The sequence below is a fragment of the Erythrolamprus reginae genome, chromosome Z (assembly GCF_031021105.1).
Source record: "Erythrolamprus reginae isolate rEryReg1 chromosome Z, rEryReg1.hap1, whole genome shotgun sequence".
Taxonomy (NCBI): domain Eukaryota; kingdom Metazoa; phylum Chordata; class Lepidosauria; order Squamata; family Dipsadidae; genus Erythrolamprus; species Erythrolamprus reginae.
Window position 1 is genome coordinate 137296608 of NC_091963.1, and position 17364 is coordinate 137313971.

The window sequence follows — 17364 nt, forward strand, 5'->3', positions numbered from 1 at the left end:
ATGTTATTGCTCATAAGCAACCACTCAGCGATCTGGTAAAATTTTCACCTTGACGTTTCGTGGGAGATTAAAGTCCACAAAGCTTCCATTTGGTAATAAATGAAAGCTGTATTAGTGTAAAATTAGTGTTTATTTAAAAGTCATTTTAAAAATAGCAACTGATTTCAATTCTTCCTTAAATGATTATCCATACATTTTTTTTAAAGTGTGTACAAACATAAATTATCTAAATACAGTTTCAATCCTCTTTTCCCACAAAGGGGACGATTTCAATCAACAGTCCCACTCTTTTTATTTCTGCATCTGTGCTGGCAGCTATTTCTGTCCAAGCGTATTTGGGAAGAAGCAATGCTCTTCATCTCCTCCACATCATGGTCGGTGATGTTCCATAAATCTCCCAGGCTGACAGTTGGTGACACAGAACGAAAACTGCTGGTATCTCTGACTTGAGGTGTCCACACACATCAGAACTTCCCAGAATCTCGACCCACATCCCACCTTGCAGGGATTCATAAATTACACAGCGGAAACATCTAGAGGCTGCAATTCCATCCCTGCACAATTCCGGCTGAAATCAGGCAAAACTGCAGGGCTAGCAAGAGGGCCTAATCACCCAGCCATAGATCAAAAGGCAACAGACTGGTTTCAAAGTCCCAGCACTGCTGATGAGCCTCCTTTTATTCAGTCTGTGAGCCAGAAAGAGGGGTGGGTAAACACCAATACTCCCTCCCCACGGGGAGCCCAGAAGAGAAAAACGAGGGTCATGTAAAACAAGCATGGGCAGAAATGGTCTATATCGCTCAGTGGTTGCATTTTACTTCAACAATGTTCTTTACCTGTTTCACATAAGCTGACACCCTGACAGCCTAAGACAGTAGAACTGCTAGCCCTGTAAAAATCCTCCCATCACCCAACTTAACCAATGGCATTGTCTACTCGGCAAGGCCCCACTTGAAGAGAGAGAAATTACGCTAGGGCCCATTATGCTGCTGGATTATCCGGTCAGGCAAGACCTCAGACACTGATCTCAATTAAATCCTAAGGAGGAAAGGATTCAGCTGACCGATTCTCTTCAAAGGGCTCAACTTGGTCCTTGAATAACGTCCAACTGTTGTGGAGGACCTTGCCTTCACGGCAACTGTTAGGAAGGCTACAAGAGAATTCACATTATGAGCAGGAAAGGAGGAAGTGGACAGAGAGGAACCCGTCCTGAAACCGATCACGTTTCAAAACCTGAGCGAGGAATGCAACCGGAGAAGGGTGCCAACTACTCAACAGAGATACCCAGTCATATCCAAACACAGTTCAGGAATTTGCCTAAAAAGGAAGCTAGGCTCCCACTTTGAAATTAGGTCCACAGTCAAAACCCCAGATTTATTACAGATTTGTACCCAGCTATGATTTTTAAAAAAATAAAAGTTGTAAAGAAATGGGCAAAAAATTAGAAAATTTTGAATTAGATCCTCTGAGTTAAAGCCAGAAATAAGAGTGAAGTAGGAAAGTTTTTAAAAAGCTGCATGCAATGCCAAGACCACAAGTGGATTTACAAAATGCACACTTGATGACCACCTGAGAGGCAATTTGGGCTTGGGAGGAACAGTACCACATCCTGATTGAATCACGCTGCCTTCTCTACACCCAGCTTGCAAAGAGAAAGCGTGAAGCACAGACGGCTATGAAACAGGGAGACCATCACCAGCAGGGTAAAGAACAGAAAGACAGCCAAGTTCCCTGCGCAACTTTGGTGAGAAGGTTACCATAGGCAGGTCTGGAAGAGAAGGAGAAGAAGCGGAAGACCAACCCAGGAGGTTAAGGAAGCAGAACTGTTATCAGGGCTCTTGCACAAGTCCTCTTCCGGCCCCGGCACTGTAGGGACTGTTACTTGCTGAAGCTGTACTTCTGGAACGTTTCCTTTAATCCAGTCGGCATAGGCTGCAAGGCGGATGTAAACACCAGGTCTGTTGGGAGCCCCACAGCTGGAGCCCCAGCTCACAACGCCAGCCAGGACCCAGGCGCTGTCCACCTGACAGGAAAGGGGCCCCCCAGAATCACCCTAAAAAAAATTACAAAAGGAAATTTATTTTCATTTTTCATTTCATTTTATTGGATTTGTATGCCACCCCTCTCTGTAGACTCGGGGCAGCTAACAACAGTGGTAAAAACAACATGCGACAATCCAATACTAAAGTAGCTAAAATCCCTTATTTTAAAACCAATCATACATACAAACGTACCATACATAAATTGTAGAAGCCTAGGGGGAAAGAATATCTTAATTCCCCCATGCCTGACGACAGAGGTGGGTTTTAAGAAGCTTACGAAAGGCAAGAAGGGTGGGGGCTATTCTAATCTCTGGGGGGAGTTGGTTCCAGAGGGTCGGGGCCGCCACAGAGAAGGCTCTTCCCCTGGGTCCCGCCAAACGACATTGTTTAGTTGACGGGACCCGGAGAAGGCCCACTCTGTGTGACCTAATTGGTCGCTGGGATTCGTGCGGCAGAAGGCGGTCCCGGAGATAACCTGGCCCAGTTATCTCCGGGACCGCCTAATTAGGTCATTTTTTTTAAGAGGGACGGAATTGCAAAGGAAAAGAAGTTCATAAGCATATTGTCCGATTACAGGAAGAGGAGTCAGAAAAAGGGAGAAGTTACAGCCGTGCTTTTCAAACCTGCCATTTGAAGATATCTGGACTTCAACTCCCAGAATTCCCATATTGGCTGGGGAACTCTGGGAGTTGAAGTCCACCTATCTTAAAGTTGTTGAGATTGAGAAATTCTGCTCTAGAGCACAAGCACTAGACAACCCAACGGTTTATTAGCCTCCTCTAATAAAGAATGCACAATCCTCATAAAATGCCTGAGAACTCCTGCAGATTTCAGCGCCTCGCGTCCTACCTCCATCACTACCACCACACCTGGCCAATTAATGGCACCCCTAACCTCCTCCCAGTGGCCTCACCTGACAGGCGTCTTTCTTGCCTTCTACATAGCCCGCACACATCATGTCAGAGTGAAGGGTGTGGGTCTCCTCAGGATCTGGGTTCCTTCTATATAGGCACTTGCAGTTGTCCAGACCAATGATGGGCACTTCTACTTGTTGTAGCATCTTGGGCAGGCTGAGACTCGCTATAGAGAAGGATATAGGGTCAGTATGGAGGCAAGACAACCTGAAGGATCTTATTTGTAAGGGTTAAGCAAGACAGATAGTTAAACTAAGAAATGCTAGAACCCAAAATAAAAAATGCTAGATTTCAGAACTTCCTGGAGGCCGAGTAGTCTCTACCATCTCAGATAAACAAAAGAGGCTCACTTCCTGGATCGGTCCAAAATGTTCCTTAGCCCAGCACTTTGTCTATCCCAACTGAATATTGGATAGGAATGCCCATTGCTCTGGAATTAATGCTCGTGGAGCCTGCCTTACTCCCACTGTCATTACGTCGCAGCTACCTTTTGTAGACCCCTCCGACCCCAACCCAGAAATAACATTAAGTCTTCAAGACCACTCTTGACGGAGCAATTCTACATGAATGCGTCCAGTCCCCATAAGGTCAGTAGCCATGCCCATTCTTGTGGTAATAAGCTCCACAGATCAATAATGAGCAATGTAAATATGCCTTCTCTTTTGTCTATTCTAAATCTCTTTGTTAGATAAGAGAATCTAATAAATTATTAAATTCTCCCTGATCCAATTGTTTTCAGAGAAGAAAAAAATCTCCCTGGCCATGTTCTCCACACTGTCCAAGCATGGTTTTATAAGCTTTGATCAGTCAATGTTTTTCCAAACTAAACTATCCCAAACCATTTCTTCTTGGAAGCATTCTATTTTTATTATCCGTGTACTATTAATATTAAACTATCAAACTCTTGTTTGTGTGTAAACTTTAAGTGGGCAAAAACCAGTGCATTACTGGGAAACCATTTTTTAAATCAACCTACCTCAATAGAGCTAATTTAAAGAATGCATCCGAAACCAGGACCTATTATTATTCCTATGGGATTGAGCTTTGACAATCTTGTAGCTGCTTCAGTGCTGCCACCATCAGACATGGTCGCATGATTGCCATTTCCAATGCTTCCTGCTGTCTCCCCACAAATCAATTGTGAAGCCAGCAGGAAATCGGGCTTTGCTCCTACTGTTTTTTTCTATGGTCCTTCTGTTTCTCAATTTAGTTAATCTCTCTGAACAATAAGAGGTTCATGGATTGTCAATGGTTATTATTACTAAGGAATGTTTTTAAATTGTTTTCTTTTAGATACTTATACCCTTGTAAGCTCCTCTTTTTGATTTTTTAAAAACTGATGCCATAGAAATATGCTTGGTTCTCTATCTGTGACAGCAATGGAGCCCCAAACCTATTGTTGCAAAGCGAGCAATTTGTTAAGTGTAATGGTTGTAAGTGTGAAAAATGATCATAAGTCCCTTTTTTTCAATGCCATTATAACTTTGAGTGGTCAATAAATAAACTGCTGCAAGTCAAGGACTCCCTGTAAAATATTGGACACCCAAAATCAACTGTTCTAACAATATGTACTGTATTGGAGAAACATAATTTGGGACAAGAAGGGAAGAAAACTAAATCCTGAGTAGAATTTGAAGCAACAGAACCTGCATTATAGAAGGAGTCCTTGACCTCTGACCACAATTCAGCCCAGAATTTATGTTGCTAAATGAGACATTTGTTAAGTGGGTTCTGCCCCATTCTGGCCATAATTGTTAAGTGAATCACTGCAGGGGATAAATTAGTATCACAGTTGTTAAGTGAACATGGCTTCCCCATTGATTTTGCTCATCAAAAGGTGATCACATGATCTTGGGACACAGCAAGGGTCGTAAGCATCTGAATTTTGATCACATGATCATGGGGCTCCTGCAAAGGTCAGAAATAAGAAAATGAGAAAAAAGTCACACTTTTTCAATGCCATTATTAACAGAACAGTCACTGAATGAGTTGTTGTAAGCTGAGGACTACCTATACATAAATGGTTCACTATTTCAGGTATATCAGCATTCTTGCATACTTTAAATCAGAATTTTTTTAAAAAACCATGCCATCCTTTGAGTACAACTGAAGCCACAAGTGCCACACTTATCCAGCTAGCTGATGAGAAATTCTGTGATTTATAGTGCCACCAACATCCTAGGCCGCTAAGGGTTTGGCAAAGAGTAGGGTGTGACATCCCTAGATGAAATCTACCTTAGAAACAGTCATGGGCTTAATAAAAACACATTTAGAAGCATGTATATTAACATGTTTTGAATCACGTCTTAAATCTTTTGGAAACGAAACAAAAAATAATTACAGCACATAAAAATGAAAGCTCAGCATATCAAAATCCTATCCCAATCCAACAAATTCAACAACCATTACCACAACCACAAATAGCTACCAAACAAACACACGGCATCTCCATACTTACCAAAGATACCATTGAGCGCAAACAAAAACACCAAGACACTATTTTATTTGGGTCATTTGAAACCAACGAACCTGATATCACAAAGGTTAGAAACATCAGCAGCAGCCATCATACACCATCCATCTCCCCTGATGAAATCATCGAAGTTTCCAGAGATGGCCCAGAGTACAGGAAGAATGACGGGTTCGGTGGCACCACGGTTCTGTAGAGTCGTTTGCAAAAATGAATCAAGCAAACGCAAATTCATTTATGCTATAAATTCCATAGCCAGAACCAATCCCTACCATAACAAACTTAGATCACGGCCTAACCTATGCATACTACAATGCTTCTGTAAACTCTGTACAGAACTCAAAAGATGCCAAGGCCAAGGTGACAAAGACTTATATATTGACTACCATGCACAACAGCATCAAAAGTGAGACCCGCAATCCATCCCCCAATATCAATCCCCCAACCCACCATCATCCAAAACTAGGTAAGCACGCCGCTTACTTCTTCAATACAAACCTCTACTAATCTTAAATGCAAACTAATTAATGCAAGAGGCATCATAAACAAAATGTCCAAACTCCTCTTATTAAATAGTGTTATATTTGACATTACATTTGTCTATAAAATATGTCAAAACATATCCCTCCGTGACTGCATTATCACAGTAAGAGACTGTCGTGTTTATCAGTCTGATCATGAACCCCGCAGACGTGGTGGAGTAGCTATCTTCTATAAAAAGTCACTAAATGTAAAAAAAAATATTCAGGTTACACATGCTCTTCCTGAAACCATAATCTGTGAACTGTCCTTAAATTCCACACTTCGCTTCCTACTATATTATATATAGCGCTTCTGATTACGACATCACACATGCGAACAAGTAACTTCACTCCTCATGATTGGCAAATTTGAGACTGTGGCTATAACATTGCTGAAGGCCATTATAACATTTTCTTGGTTGAAGTCAAAAGAGTTATTAAGCTATACGTATCACTAATAATCACCAAAACCAGGAAAAACAGTTTACCCATATCTATAAGGAAGCTCCAATCAAAAAGAAATCTCTGAGAAAAAACTAAATTGGCTACTTAGCAAACTTTAAAAGCCACTACAAGAATATATGCCAACAAATAAAGACTGAATGTACCAATTATCACATAAAACAAGAGGAAAACTTTCTACACATGAAATCCAACCATGCCTTCTATAATTTTGTGAATAATAAACATAAAGACTCTAGATCCATGCTACCCCTAAAAGGACCTAACAGTAAAGAATGTAAGGATGAAACAGTTAAAGCCAAACTCTTTAACACATTCTTTGTCTAAGTTTTTGTAACAGCAATGGCTCTTGCCCAACAGTCCCTAGTCATGCCACAAATAATTACAACAACCTAACACAAATAAATTTCACAGAAGATAATGTTGAAAAGGCACTAGCAACTTAAAACCATCTTTATTTATCAGACCTGATGGATTATGTGCATACTTAAAAAAGCTTTCCACTCACTTTGGTTTCAGAAAAAAAAAATCCCCTCATCTACAATTTCTGCACAGCAAAAACATGGACTATAAAACTTGATCAGGGCAAAGCAGTAGACGCAATTTACATAGACTTTCGTAAAGCCTTTGATTCGGTGGTACACGGCTATTCCCAAAACTAAAATATTATGGCAGTTCTAGACCCCTGCATAACTCTATGGCTTCATTCCTGTCAAACAGACAACGTGGTCAAAATTGGGAGCCCTATCAAATCCTGTACTTGTTAAGAGCAGTGTCCCCCCAGGCAGTGTTCCAAGAACAAGATTCTTTATAATCTACATAAATGACCTTTGTAATCTTATTATAAGCTACTGTGTCCTCTTTGCCGATGACATAAAACTATTTAACACCATCAACAATACTGCTTCCCTTCAAAAAGGCCTTGATTTTCTGTCAGAATGGTCCAAATTTCAATGAACAAATCTCAATGAACAAATGCTCTGTATTACACATTGGCAAAAAAGGGATCAGAACACAAAATACAAAGAGAGTTTTAGATGGCCCTCACTCTGTCAAGGACAATTCATATCTAATAATCTAAGTGCCAGAGCCTGCTGTAACAACATCACGCCAAAAAGGTATTAAGGGTTATTAACTTAATCTTGTGTAGCTTCTTCTCCAGTAATATTATACTACTAACCAGAGCATACAAAACATTTGCTCGACCAATTCTCGAATACATCTCATCTATTGGGAACACGCACTGCATATTGGACATTAATACAATTGAATGAGAGAGAGATTTCACGAGAAGAGTTCTCCACTCCTCTGCTTGCAACAGAATGCCTTATACAGGTAGTCCCCAGGTTACGTCGTCCCCCACGTATGATGTTTCTTCGTTACAACGACCTGGGGACAGCTTCGAAGCCACCGCTACCACCACTGCCTCCATTTAGGCGAAGGGATCTCCGTGGTGGGCGGTGGCTTTGGAGACCCCGCAGAGACCCCTCGCCCAAACAGAGGCGGCGACAGCTTCAAGGGACCAAAAGCCAGTCCTTCTCGGTGCTGCGTTGCTGCAGCCTCCGAGGCTGCCGCCGCCATGCCGCCTCCATTCGGGCGAGGTGATCTCTGCGGTGGGCAGCCTCGGAGCCATCGCCGCCACCCACGGCAGAGATCCCCAGGCCTGAACGGAGGCAGCAATGCAGCACCAAAAAGGACCGGCTGTTGATCCCTTGAAGCTGCCGCCGCCACCCACCGCAGAGATCCCTTCACCCGAATGGTGACGCCGCAGACGGCAGCTTCAAGGGACCAACAGCCGGTCCTTCTCGGTGCTGCATTGCCACCTCTGTTCAGGCGAGGGGATCACCGCGGTGGGCAGCCTCGGAGGCTGCAGCAACGCAGCGCCGAGTAGGACCAGCTGTTGGTCCCTTGAGGACGCCGACGACGCCTCCATTTGTGTAAATCGGAATACAGTATTCCGACTTACACAAAAATTCGGCTTACGACGCCCCGTAGGAATGGATCGACGTAGGTCTGGGACTACCTGTACTACCAGACTTGAAATTCTGGGTTTAGACAACTTAGAACTACACCACCTGCAGTATGACCTAAGCATAGTTCATAAAATTATCTGCTACAATGTCCTACCTGTCAATGACTACTTCAACCACAACAATACATGAGCACACAATACATACAAACTTAAAGTGAATCTCTCCAAACTCAATTGCTGAAAGTACAACTTCAGCAACAGAGTGGTCAAAGGCTGGAATACACTACCCGACTCATCCCCAAACCTCCAAAATTTTAGCCATAGACTGTCTACTGCTGACCTCACTCCATTCCTAAGAGGTCTGCAAGGGGTGTGCATAAGCGTACTTGCATGCCTACCTTACCTGTCCTGATGTTCCCTTTTAATTTTATTCATTTTATGTATTCAGATAGTGTATATACTTATAAGTATCATCTAATACAGGATCGACTAAAAAATAAATAAATAAACAAACAAACTTTAGATGAAAACCTCTTGTCCTTACTGGATTCGTGGACATTCCCCCAGCCTGTGACGGTGCATGTCATGCCTTGTGGGAAGTTGACCGAAGAGTCCGGCAAGCAGATTGGCCGGACAGTCTGAGAATACGAAACTGGGCCATTGAGTTTTATCAGGGCAATGTCTCCTTGAGAGCCTTCTTCTTCATTGAAATCAGGATGCTTAATCACTTGCTCTATTATCCTCACTTCGACATCTGGTGGGGGGGGTTGCAACTGGATTGAGCCCAGGGACACTTCATACAACGTGATGTCATTCACCCTGTAGAGAGGAAGCAGAGTTTGCGTCATTTCTGAGATTCCAAATCTGTAAGATCCTCCCAAATGCATCCAGACCCATTTTTCTTTCCCCAGTGATGGACCCACAGATTCACAAGTATCCAAGCACAGAAAGAAGGCAATAATAATCCACCTCCTCTATGCTTAAATATATCCTACCTCTTAACCGTATTAAGTTAGCATCACACATAGCCAAAAACTGGACAATACACATAGTCCTCAACTTACAACTGTTCATTTAGTGACCATTTGAAGTTACATTGGCCCTGAAAAAAGCGACATAACCATTTTTCACACTTAATGACCACTGCAGCATCCCCATTAATCTCATGACAGAGAATTCAAATGCTTAGCAACTGGTTCATATTTATGATGGATTGCATTGTCCCAGGATCTGGTGATCTGCTTTTGCGACCTTCTGCCAAGCAAAGTAAATGAGGAACGCCAGATTCACTTAGCAACCTTGTGCGGTAACTTAACAACTGCAGTGATTCTTATTAATAGTTGTAGCAAGAAAGATCACAAACGGGGTTTAAAAAAAAGTCACTTGAGAAACGTCCCACTTAGTAACAGAAATTTTGGAGCTCCGCTGTGGTCATAACTCGAGGACTAATCCAAAGAGTTTGGGAACTCTGAATGGGTAACAGCAGGAGTGGTGAAGACCAAGTGGTCACACACTGTCATGAGAGAGGTGAAATCTATTGATTGCATTCTACAAGCGCCATAAGGCCACACCCGTTCGTTCCGATCAAAGTCTGGGATTCCGAATCCAGCAGCCTTTTCTCTGTAAGGAAGCTAAGAGCACGAGGCTCTGTTTCGTAATACTAGAACTCACAGTCTCCTAGAGATTGGCCTAAGGTCACCCACCAGCTTTAATGCCTAACACAGGATTAGAATTCACAGTCTCCTAAAGATTGGACCAAATCAGCTTTCAAACCTAAAGTGGGACTAAAACTCATGATCTGGTGATTGGGCCCAACTCATCCACCTGGCTTTCCTGCCTAAGGCAGGACTAGAACTTACAGTCTCCCAGAGATTGGCCTAAAGTCACCCAGCCAGCTTTCATGCCTAAGGCAGGACTAGAACCCACAGTCTCCTGGTTTCTAGCCTGGTGCCTTCACCACTAGACCGAACTTTGACTTACTTTGGGAAGCAATGTGCAGCCGAAACCAGCCACTGGGGGGTGATGAGAGTTGCCCCACAGGCATGTTGACCGTTGTAGTTCAGTTTGGCTTGCCATGGCCACTGTCCATGTTGAGCACTGGAACCGCCCACGATCCGTGCCAGGGCAGGCACCCCACACAACACTGCAGAGAAGGAGACATTTTCATGAGTGGGGCGGGGAAAACCCATTCTAGAATTCCTGGCATCGCTTCGTCCATTGCTGGCTGCCAAGTACAGCCTTGTTAAAAATTAGGACTATGCTTGTGTTCCAGGGGACATTGATAAGAAAGATAATCAACAGCTGGGAAATCTCTGGTCTTTATTTTAATAGTGCCTTCCTCTTTCTATTGCTGGAAAAGGTAACATGTGCCCCTTGTCACTTCAATCTAGAAGGCCAATAATAAATAATCCCATTTTGAAAAAGGTCACAGAAAGGATGTTGGTCCTTACCTGATACGCCTCTTCATGTAGATAGGTGGAGTTGTAATCCAGGATGCGTTGACCTCGACCAATCAACTGAGGACTCAATCTGTTGATTTGAATTGAAAGGCTCCGCCTTGCCTGGATCAGTATTGGGTTCCTACATGGACCAGGGGGCATTCTGGTAGCGAAAATGAAGCTTCAGATGACTGGTGGACGGGCGCATGTGCTTGAGTGAGATTTGGCTTCTGCGCATGTGCAGGAAGCAAAATCTCACAAGGCGATGCACAAGTGTTCAAGAATTTGGTGTTTTTCGGTGATTTTTTTTTTTGCTTCCACACATGCGCAGAAGCAAAATTGCTGAAGTCTCAAATCTTGCTCTGATGCCTGTGCCCGCTGGTCATCCGGAGCTGCAGGCACATCAGCAGCGGTAGCGGAGGTAAGTTGCAACCCTCGCCTGGCCTGGATTTCCAGTTACAACGAAGCTGAAGACACTGACATGACGTGATCATCATCAGATGGAAACCATCAGACTCCACGTGACCTCTCATCAAAATCAAGAAGAAAAATTGTCCACAAATAAAACAAAAGGAGCCCTGAAACTGGGTGGGACTGGATAATAACTCCACCTACTTAAGAGAAGAGGCGTATCAACTAAGAGTCAATGCCCTTTTTCCATAGTGGGTGGAGTTATCATCCAGGATGGGACATACCCAAGCAGTCTCTCCACAGCCCAGGACACAATAGTTAAGGCTCAGAACTAGCCATCTTCTAACACTCATTGTAAAACACGGCACCCAAATGCAACATCCGCAGAAGCATACAAATCAACCCTATAGTGGCATATGAACTGGGTAGGTGAGGCCCAAGTTTCCATTCTGTACACCTCATGCAGAGAAGCCCGAGTTGCCCCGCGGGAGCGTGCATCCAGTTGCCACACTCGCGTAGAGTGAGCTGGGATTCGCACTGACACAACTACTCTCCAAAAAGACCTGAACTCTGTTTCTGAGTGGTCTAACACATGGCAACTCCAAATCTCAACTAGCAAATGCTCTGTCCTACACATTGGGAAGAAGAATCTGAACTTCAAATACGAACTGAATAATCAAATTATCACAGATAATCCCCACTCGGTTAAAGACCTCGGTATACTAATAACAAAAGATTTAAGTGCCAAAGCCCACTGCAACAACGTAGCCAAGAAGGCTTCAAGAGTTGTAAACCTAATCCTACGTAGCTTCTGCTCTGGCAATCTCACACTACTTACCAGAGTTTACAAAGCTTTTGCCAGACCCATCCTCGAATATAGCTCATCTGTTTGGAACCCATATCGCATCTCAGACATTAACACCCTTGAAAATGTCCAAAGATGCTTCACCAGAAGAGCCCTTCACTCGAAACAGAATACCCTACGAGACTAGACTGTCAATCCTGGGCCTAGAAAGCTTAGAACTAAGACGCCTTAAACAAGATCTAAGTATTGCCCACAAGATCATATGCTGCAACGTCCTGCCTGTCGGCGACTACTTTAGCTTCAACCACAACAACACAAGAGCACACAACAGATTTAAACTTAATATTAACCGCTCCAAACTTGACTGTAAAAAATATGACTTCAGTAACCGAGTTGTCGAAGCATGGAACTCATTACTCCATAGTGTCCTCCCCAAACTCCATAGTGTCCTCCCCAAACCCCCAAAACTTTACCCTTAGATTATCTACGGTTGACCTATCCAGATTCCTAAGAGGTCAGTAAGGGGCGAGTACAAGTGCACTAGAGTGCCTTCAGTCCCCTGTCCTATTACTCTCCTATATCTCCTATTCCTTTCTTCTATTCCTATATCTCTTCTTCTATTCTTTCATTGATATGTTCTATTACTATATCTTCTATTCTTTCTTAGATATATTTTACTATGAGTATCTCCTCTATAACCTTCATCATGCATTTTACTATGTATACATAGATATATACCCACTAAAACCCTCATTGTGTATTGGACAAAATAAATAAATAAAATAAAATATTTATTTCTTTATTGGATTTGTATGCCGCCACTCTCCAAGGCATTAATAAAAGAGGCCTAATCTGGGGCATGAAAAGAATGGTGGGGATTATGGAGCAGGCCTAGCATTTCCCCGTCTGGTCCCTGGACTCCATTAGGATTGAGTCCAGGGAATCCCCAAACAAATGTTGATCCTGGAAAGGAGCAGATGCTAAATGCCATTTGCGGCGTTTATCAGCCTATCACTGCAGATTGTCGGAAACAATGGAGGCGGCAATGGTCTTGGAGGCAAATTTGGAAGCCTGGAGCATCACATCTGTCAAAAACTGCGTAGCGGCTATCAGCTTTGTGAGGTCCTGCTGGGCCTGCAAATCGGAAGGTGAAATGTGTTCTTGGAATTGTCTCAACCAGGTAAGAGAAGACCAATGAAAAGACGCAGTCGCCAATGCTTCAACGGCCCAGGTGACTGCTAACGTCAGTTCTCAAGCCAAAGGAGCTCCCCCAAAACTCCCAGCATCACTGGGCAAATGGATTGGACAAGGTCAACGCATCCTGGATGGTAACTCCATCCATTATGGAGAATCGAGGATTTCATTGGAAAGACATATGATCATTAAACCACGATTGTCAGAAATAAAAGCAAATCAGGATTTGAAGGGAGAGGGCAGAGTTCAATTAGCCAGAGGAAAAACAGGAAATAAAAGAAGATAGAATGTGCAACATTCATTAATCTCTTACCTCCTGACCTGGCCTCTTTTATGAACGGGGGGAAAAACATGAAAAAGAAGAACAAAAAAAGCAATGTTAGAAGGACTTAAAAATAGCGGGGAATACATTAATTATGTTTAGAATAAGTGGTTCCTAGGACACGCTTTTTCTATTCACATATAGGTAGATTCCGCATATTCAGCATTCCAGACCCCCCATTCTGTGGTCACTTCAAGGAAGTGGCTTAGAGTCCCACAGCCACCTGTGTTTTATGACTGTTTTCTGGAAAAGCAGCATTTACCTCTGGTTAAAAGTTAGGCAAACCACCACTTCATTTAACGACCATAGCCTGCATTTAATGACCAACACGGAAAGTTGTAAAATTGCATTTCTCACATGGGTAAACTAATGGACTACCATCGCAAGTTATAACCATGACGAGCGGGCTGCATTATGGCCATAACTCATAACCTATGACTATAATTGAGCCCAAGTTTTCTGCTGCTAAGCAAAAGGGTTCCTAATTGATTTTTGCCCCTTTTTACGACTTTCAGGGTTGTTAAAGTGAATCACTGCAATTATTAAATTAGTAACTCGGTGTAAGTGAAACTCTCATTAAATTTGCTCATCAGAAGGTCTCTAGGACATTGCAAATGTTATAAATTTGAACCAGTTGCCAAGTGGATGCCACAATTATTGTAAGTGCTAAAAATAGTGAAAGTCAGTTGTTCCACTGCTGTTATAACCTTGAATGCGTTGAGTGGTTATAACAGCACTAAAGAAACAATCACTAAACAAATAGCTGAACATGGAGGACTATCTGTCTACATCTAATGTCCATAGGAAGTCAATTTCCCTTTGATTCTGCTGACCATATGACCGTAATCCTTTGGTCCAAAACTGGACCCAATGCTGAGCCTCACAAGTTTTAGGACAGTAGAATGAATGAGCTGGAAGGGGCCTTCTAGTCCAGCCCTCTGGTCAAGCAGGAGAACCTATAACATTTGAGACAGGTGATTGTCTAGATTCTTCTTAAAGACATCCAATGATGGAGCACCCATGACTTCTGGAGGCAAGCTGTTCCACTGGTTAATTGTCCTCACCCTTCAATTCCAGCTTGCTTCTCTCTTTAATTTCCACCCATTGCTTCTTGTCCTGCCCTCTGGCACTTTGGAGAATAATTTGACCCCCTCCTCTTTGTGGCAGTCCCTCAAGTACTGGAATAATTCACCCATAATTCTTATTTTCTTTACACCAGCCAAGCTCAAACCTTGCAGCAGTCCTTCATATCTTTTAGTCTTATTTTTGTTTAAGAGCATTTTGGAAGGAGTGTATCAAGCATGCTGCACCTAAGAACTCGCTCAAGTAACCTTCTCAAATTCCTTTGCTTTGAACAGCAGGGCAACAGCTGACAATCCAGCAGAAATATCCTTGAAGGAAGTTGCTCCGAACCAATTCATTGTATTTCTTGTGAAAGATGCAGAAAATAGTGTAGATCATAAAACTATAAAGCCACAGCCCTATCTAGAGCAAAAGTCCCATATCAGACTGTACCAAAGCTCATGTACTTTTCATTTTAGAAATAACCCCAAGCGATATCACCATGCTGATGGAGAGAGAAAAGTTGGGGAAACTATGCTTCCCGATAATTTATTCCCTTTTTCGCAGGTGCCCAATGCAGGAGTGATGTCAAACTGCCCAGGCCCACCCTGTCCACGCCCAATCCAGCTCCCTAAGGTCAAACAGAACCTTAATGCAGCCCTCAATGAAATCAAGTTTGACACCCATGTCCTAGATCCATGATGGCGAAACTATGGCAGGCATGGTACGCAGAGCCCTTTCTGCGGGGCACCCAAGCCGTCACTCAGTTCAGCTCCACCTCCTGCCAGCATGGAGGGCAGTGTGCATCCACCGTCTCTGGAGTCCTTCCTTGAGCCTCTGGGAGGGCAAAAACGGCCTCTCCTGAGATCCCAAGACCCTCCGGAGGCCGGAAACGGGTGCATTTCCAGACTTCCAGAACTTCCGAGAAGCCAATTTTTCATCCTCCCCAGCTCCAAAGGCTATGTTCAAGTCTCCGAAAGGGTGAAAATGGCCTCTGGTGGGTCTCCGAATTGGGGGAGTTGTCATCCATGTGCTGGGAGTGTGGGGAGCCTGGGGGTTCATGCACACGTGCACAGGGGTGGGGGAATGCGGGGAGGTGTCATTGAAACACGAAACCCTGTACTCTTTTAGACAAATGGTTGCCCAATCTCCTTTTAAAAATTTCCAGTAGTGGAGCATCCATGACTCCTAGAAGTAAGTCATTCCCTCATTCGTTGTTCTCTCAGGACATTTCCCCTTAGTTCTCGGTTGCTTCTCTTCTTGATTAGTTTGCATCCATTCCTTAATTGTCCTGCCTTCAAGTTCTTTGGAGAATAGATTGGCCTCCTCTTCTTTTTTTGTGACAACTCCTGAGATATTGGAACGCCGCTATCATGTCACCCCTAGCCCTCCTTTTCCTTAAGTTAGACATACCCAATCCCCGCAACCTGCCTCCAAATCATCTTGTCTCTTTCATTGTTGGTTTTCTCTGCACTCTTTCTACAGTCTCAACATCCTTTTTTTTCAAAGTGGGTAGCAGTATTCCGAGTGTGGTCTTAACACGACATTACAAAGTCCTTTTAACTTTTCACATGATCATTGGAATCACTGTCCTGTCCCAATACTGTATATTTATTACACACACAAACACACACATTCTCGTTTCGTTATATATATATATATTTATTTATTTAATGAACAAGAATACAATGCAGAAGAGAAAAACATACATCCAACAGTAATAAGAAAAAAAAAGAAGGGAAATTGTGGACAAAAAGAAGAAACATTTATCCAAATAACAAATAAATCTAACATCAAACATAAAGAATCAACCCCGCCTGGATGCTGAAAATAAAATAATAAAAGAGATTCCCCTCCTGTTACACAATGGGTCTACAGATAAGATTTTCCATTCTTATTTAATAAAAATATTAAATAAACAGCTATTCCAAATGAGATCTCTGATCATCCAATCAATCGCACCCATCCATCTTCTTATTTCATACAGCAATAGAAATAGCGTTTAGATTTATATACCACTCCCTGGTGTTTTGCAGCCCTCTCTAAATGATTTATAGAGTTAGCATATTATCCCCCAACAATCTGGGTCTTCATTTTATCATCCTTGGGATGGAAAGCTGAGTCAACCTTGAGCTCTGGTGAGATTCGAACTGCCAAACTGCTGGCAACCGGTGATCAGCAAAATTAGCCTGCACAGTACTGCATTCTAACCACTGTGCCACTGTGGCTCATGTCACATGAGTCTGATTGTTTTGTACATGTGCAATAGAACATTCCAGAGAATTCCAGAACATTTGTACCTCCTCAGAGGGGATTCTTCCAAATTACTCTGAGGGTGGTTCAGTCCTCTTCCAAAAATTATGTTCCCCACCTGGAAATGGTTTGTGGTGATCAGGACAGGGGGATAAATTACGCACCAACTAGCTTGGTTCTATGTGCAATATACACTTTACAGCAGAAATTGAATAAATAAATAACATTTCTAAGCAATTCTTATGAAGGGGAGCTGCAAAATCATGAAGCCTCCTTATCCTCTGCAAGATCTGCAAAAGTGGCTGGACCCAGAACATGGGAGGGTGAAGCGAGGCAAAATTCTTATAAATGGGGAATGAGCCCCCTCAGACTTCATAGTCAGGAAGAAAAAAGATGTTATTTTTCCCTGTTGTTTCAAGTATTCCGTTCTGGTCCACAAATACGTCTGAGGGGGTTCTTGTCGTCCCCTGAGCTTGGTTGTCCCAAAGGTGATTTTTC

The 17364-nt window shown here is 43.0% G+C and overlaps 1 protein-coding gene across 1 annotated transcript in view; it reads right to left on the reverse strand.

Annotated features, from left to right (window-relative positions):
• Positions 1-111: 111 nt before the first annotated feature.
• Positions 112-17364, reverse strand: part of LOC139153723 (transmembrane protease serine 9-like) — a 46893-nt gene continuing 29640 nt past the window's right edge. The window contains exons 7-11 of the mRNA XM_070728030.1: positions 13543-13557; positions 10362-10524; positions 8926-9200; positions 2956-3122; positions 112-2053 (exon numbers count right to left, since the gene is read on the reverse strand). Of these exons, the coding sequence (XP_070584131.1) occupies positions 1754-2053; positions 2956-3122; positions 8926-9200; positions 10362-10524; positions 13543-13557 (920 nt within the window). The 3' untranslated portion in view covers positions 112-1753. The remainder of the gene's footprint in view (positions 2054-2955; positions 3123-8925; positions 9201-10361; positions 10525-13542; positions 13558-17364) is intronic.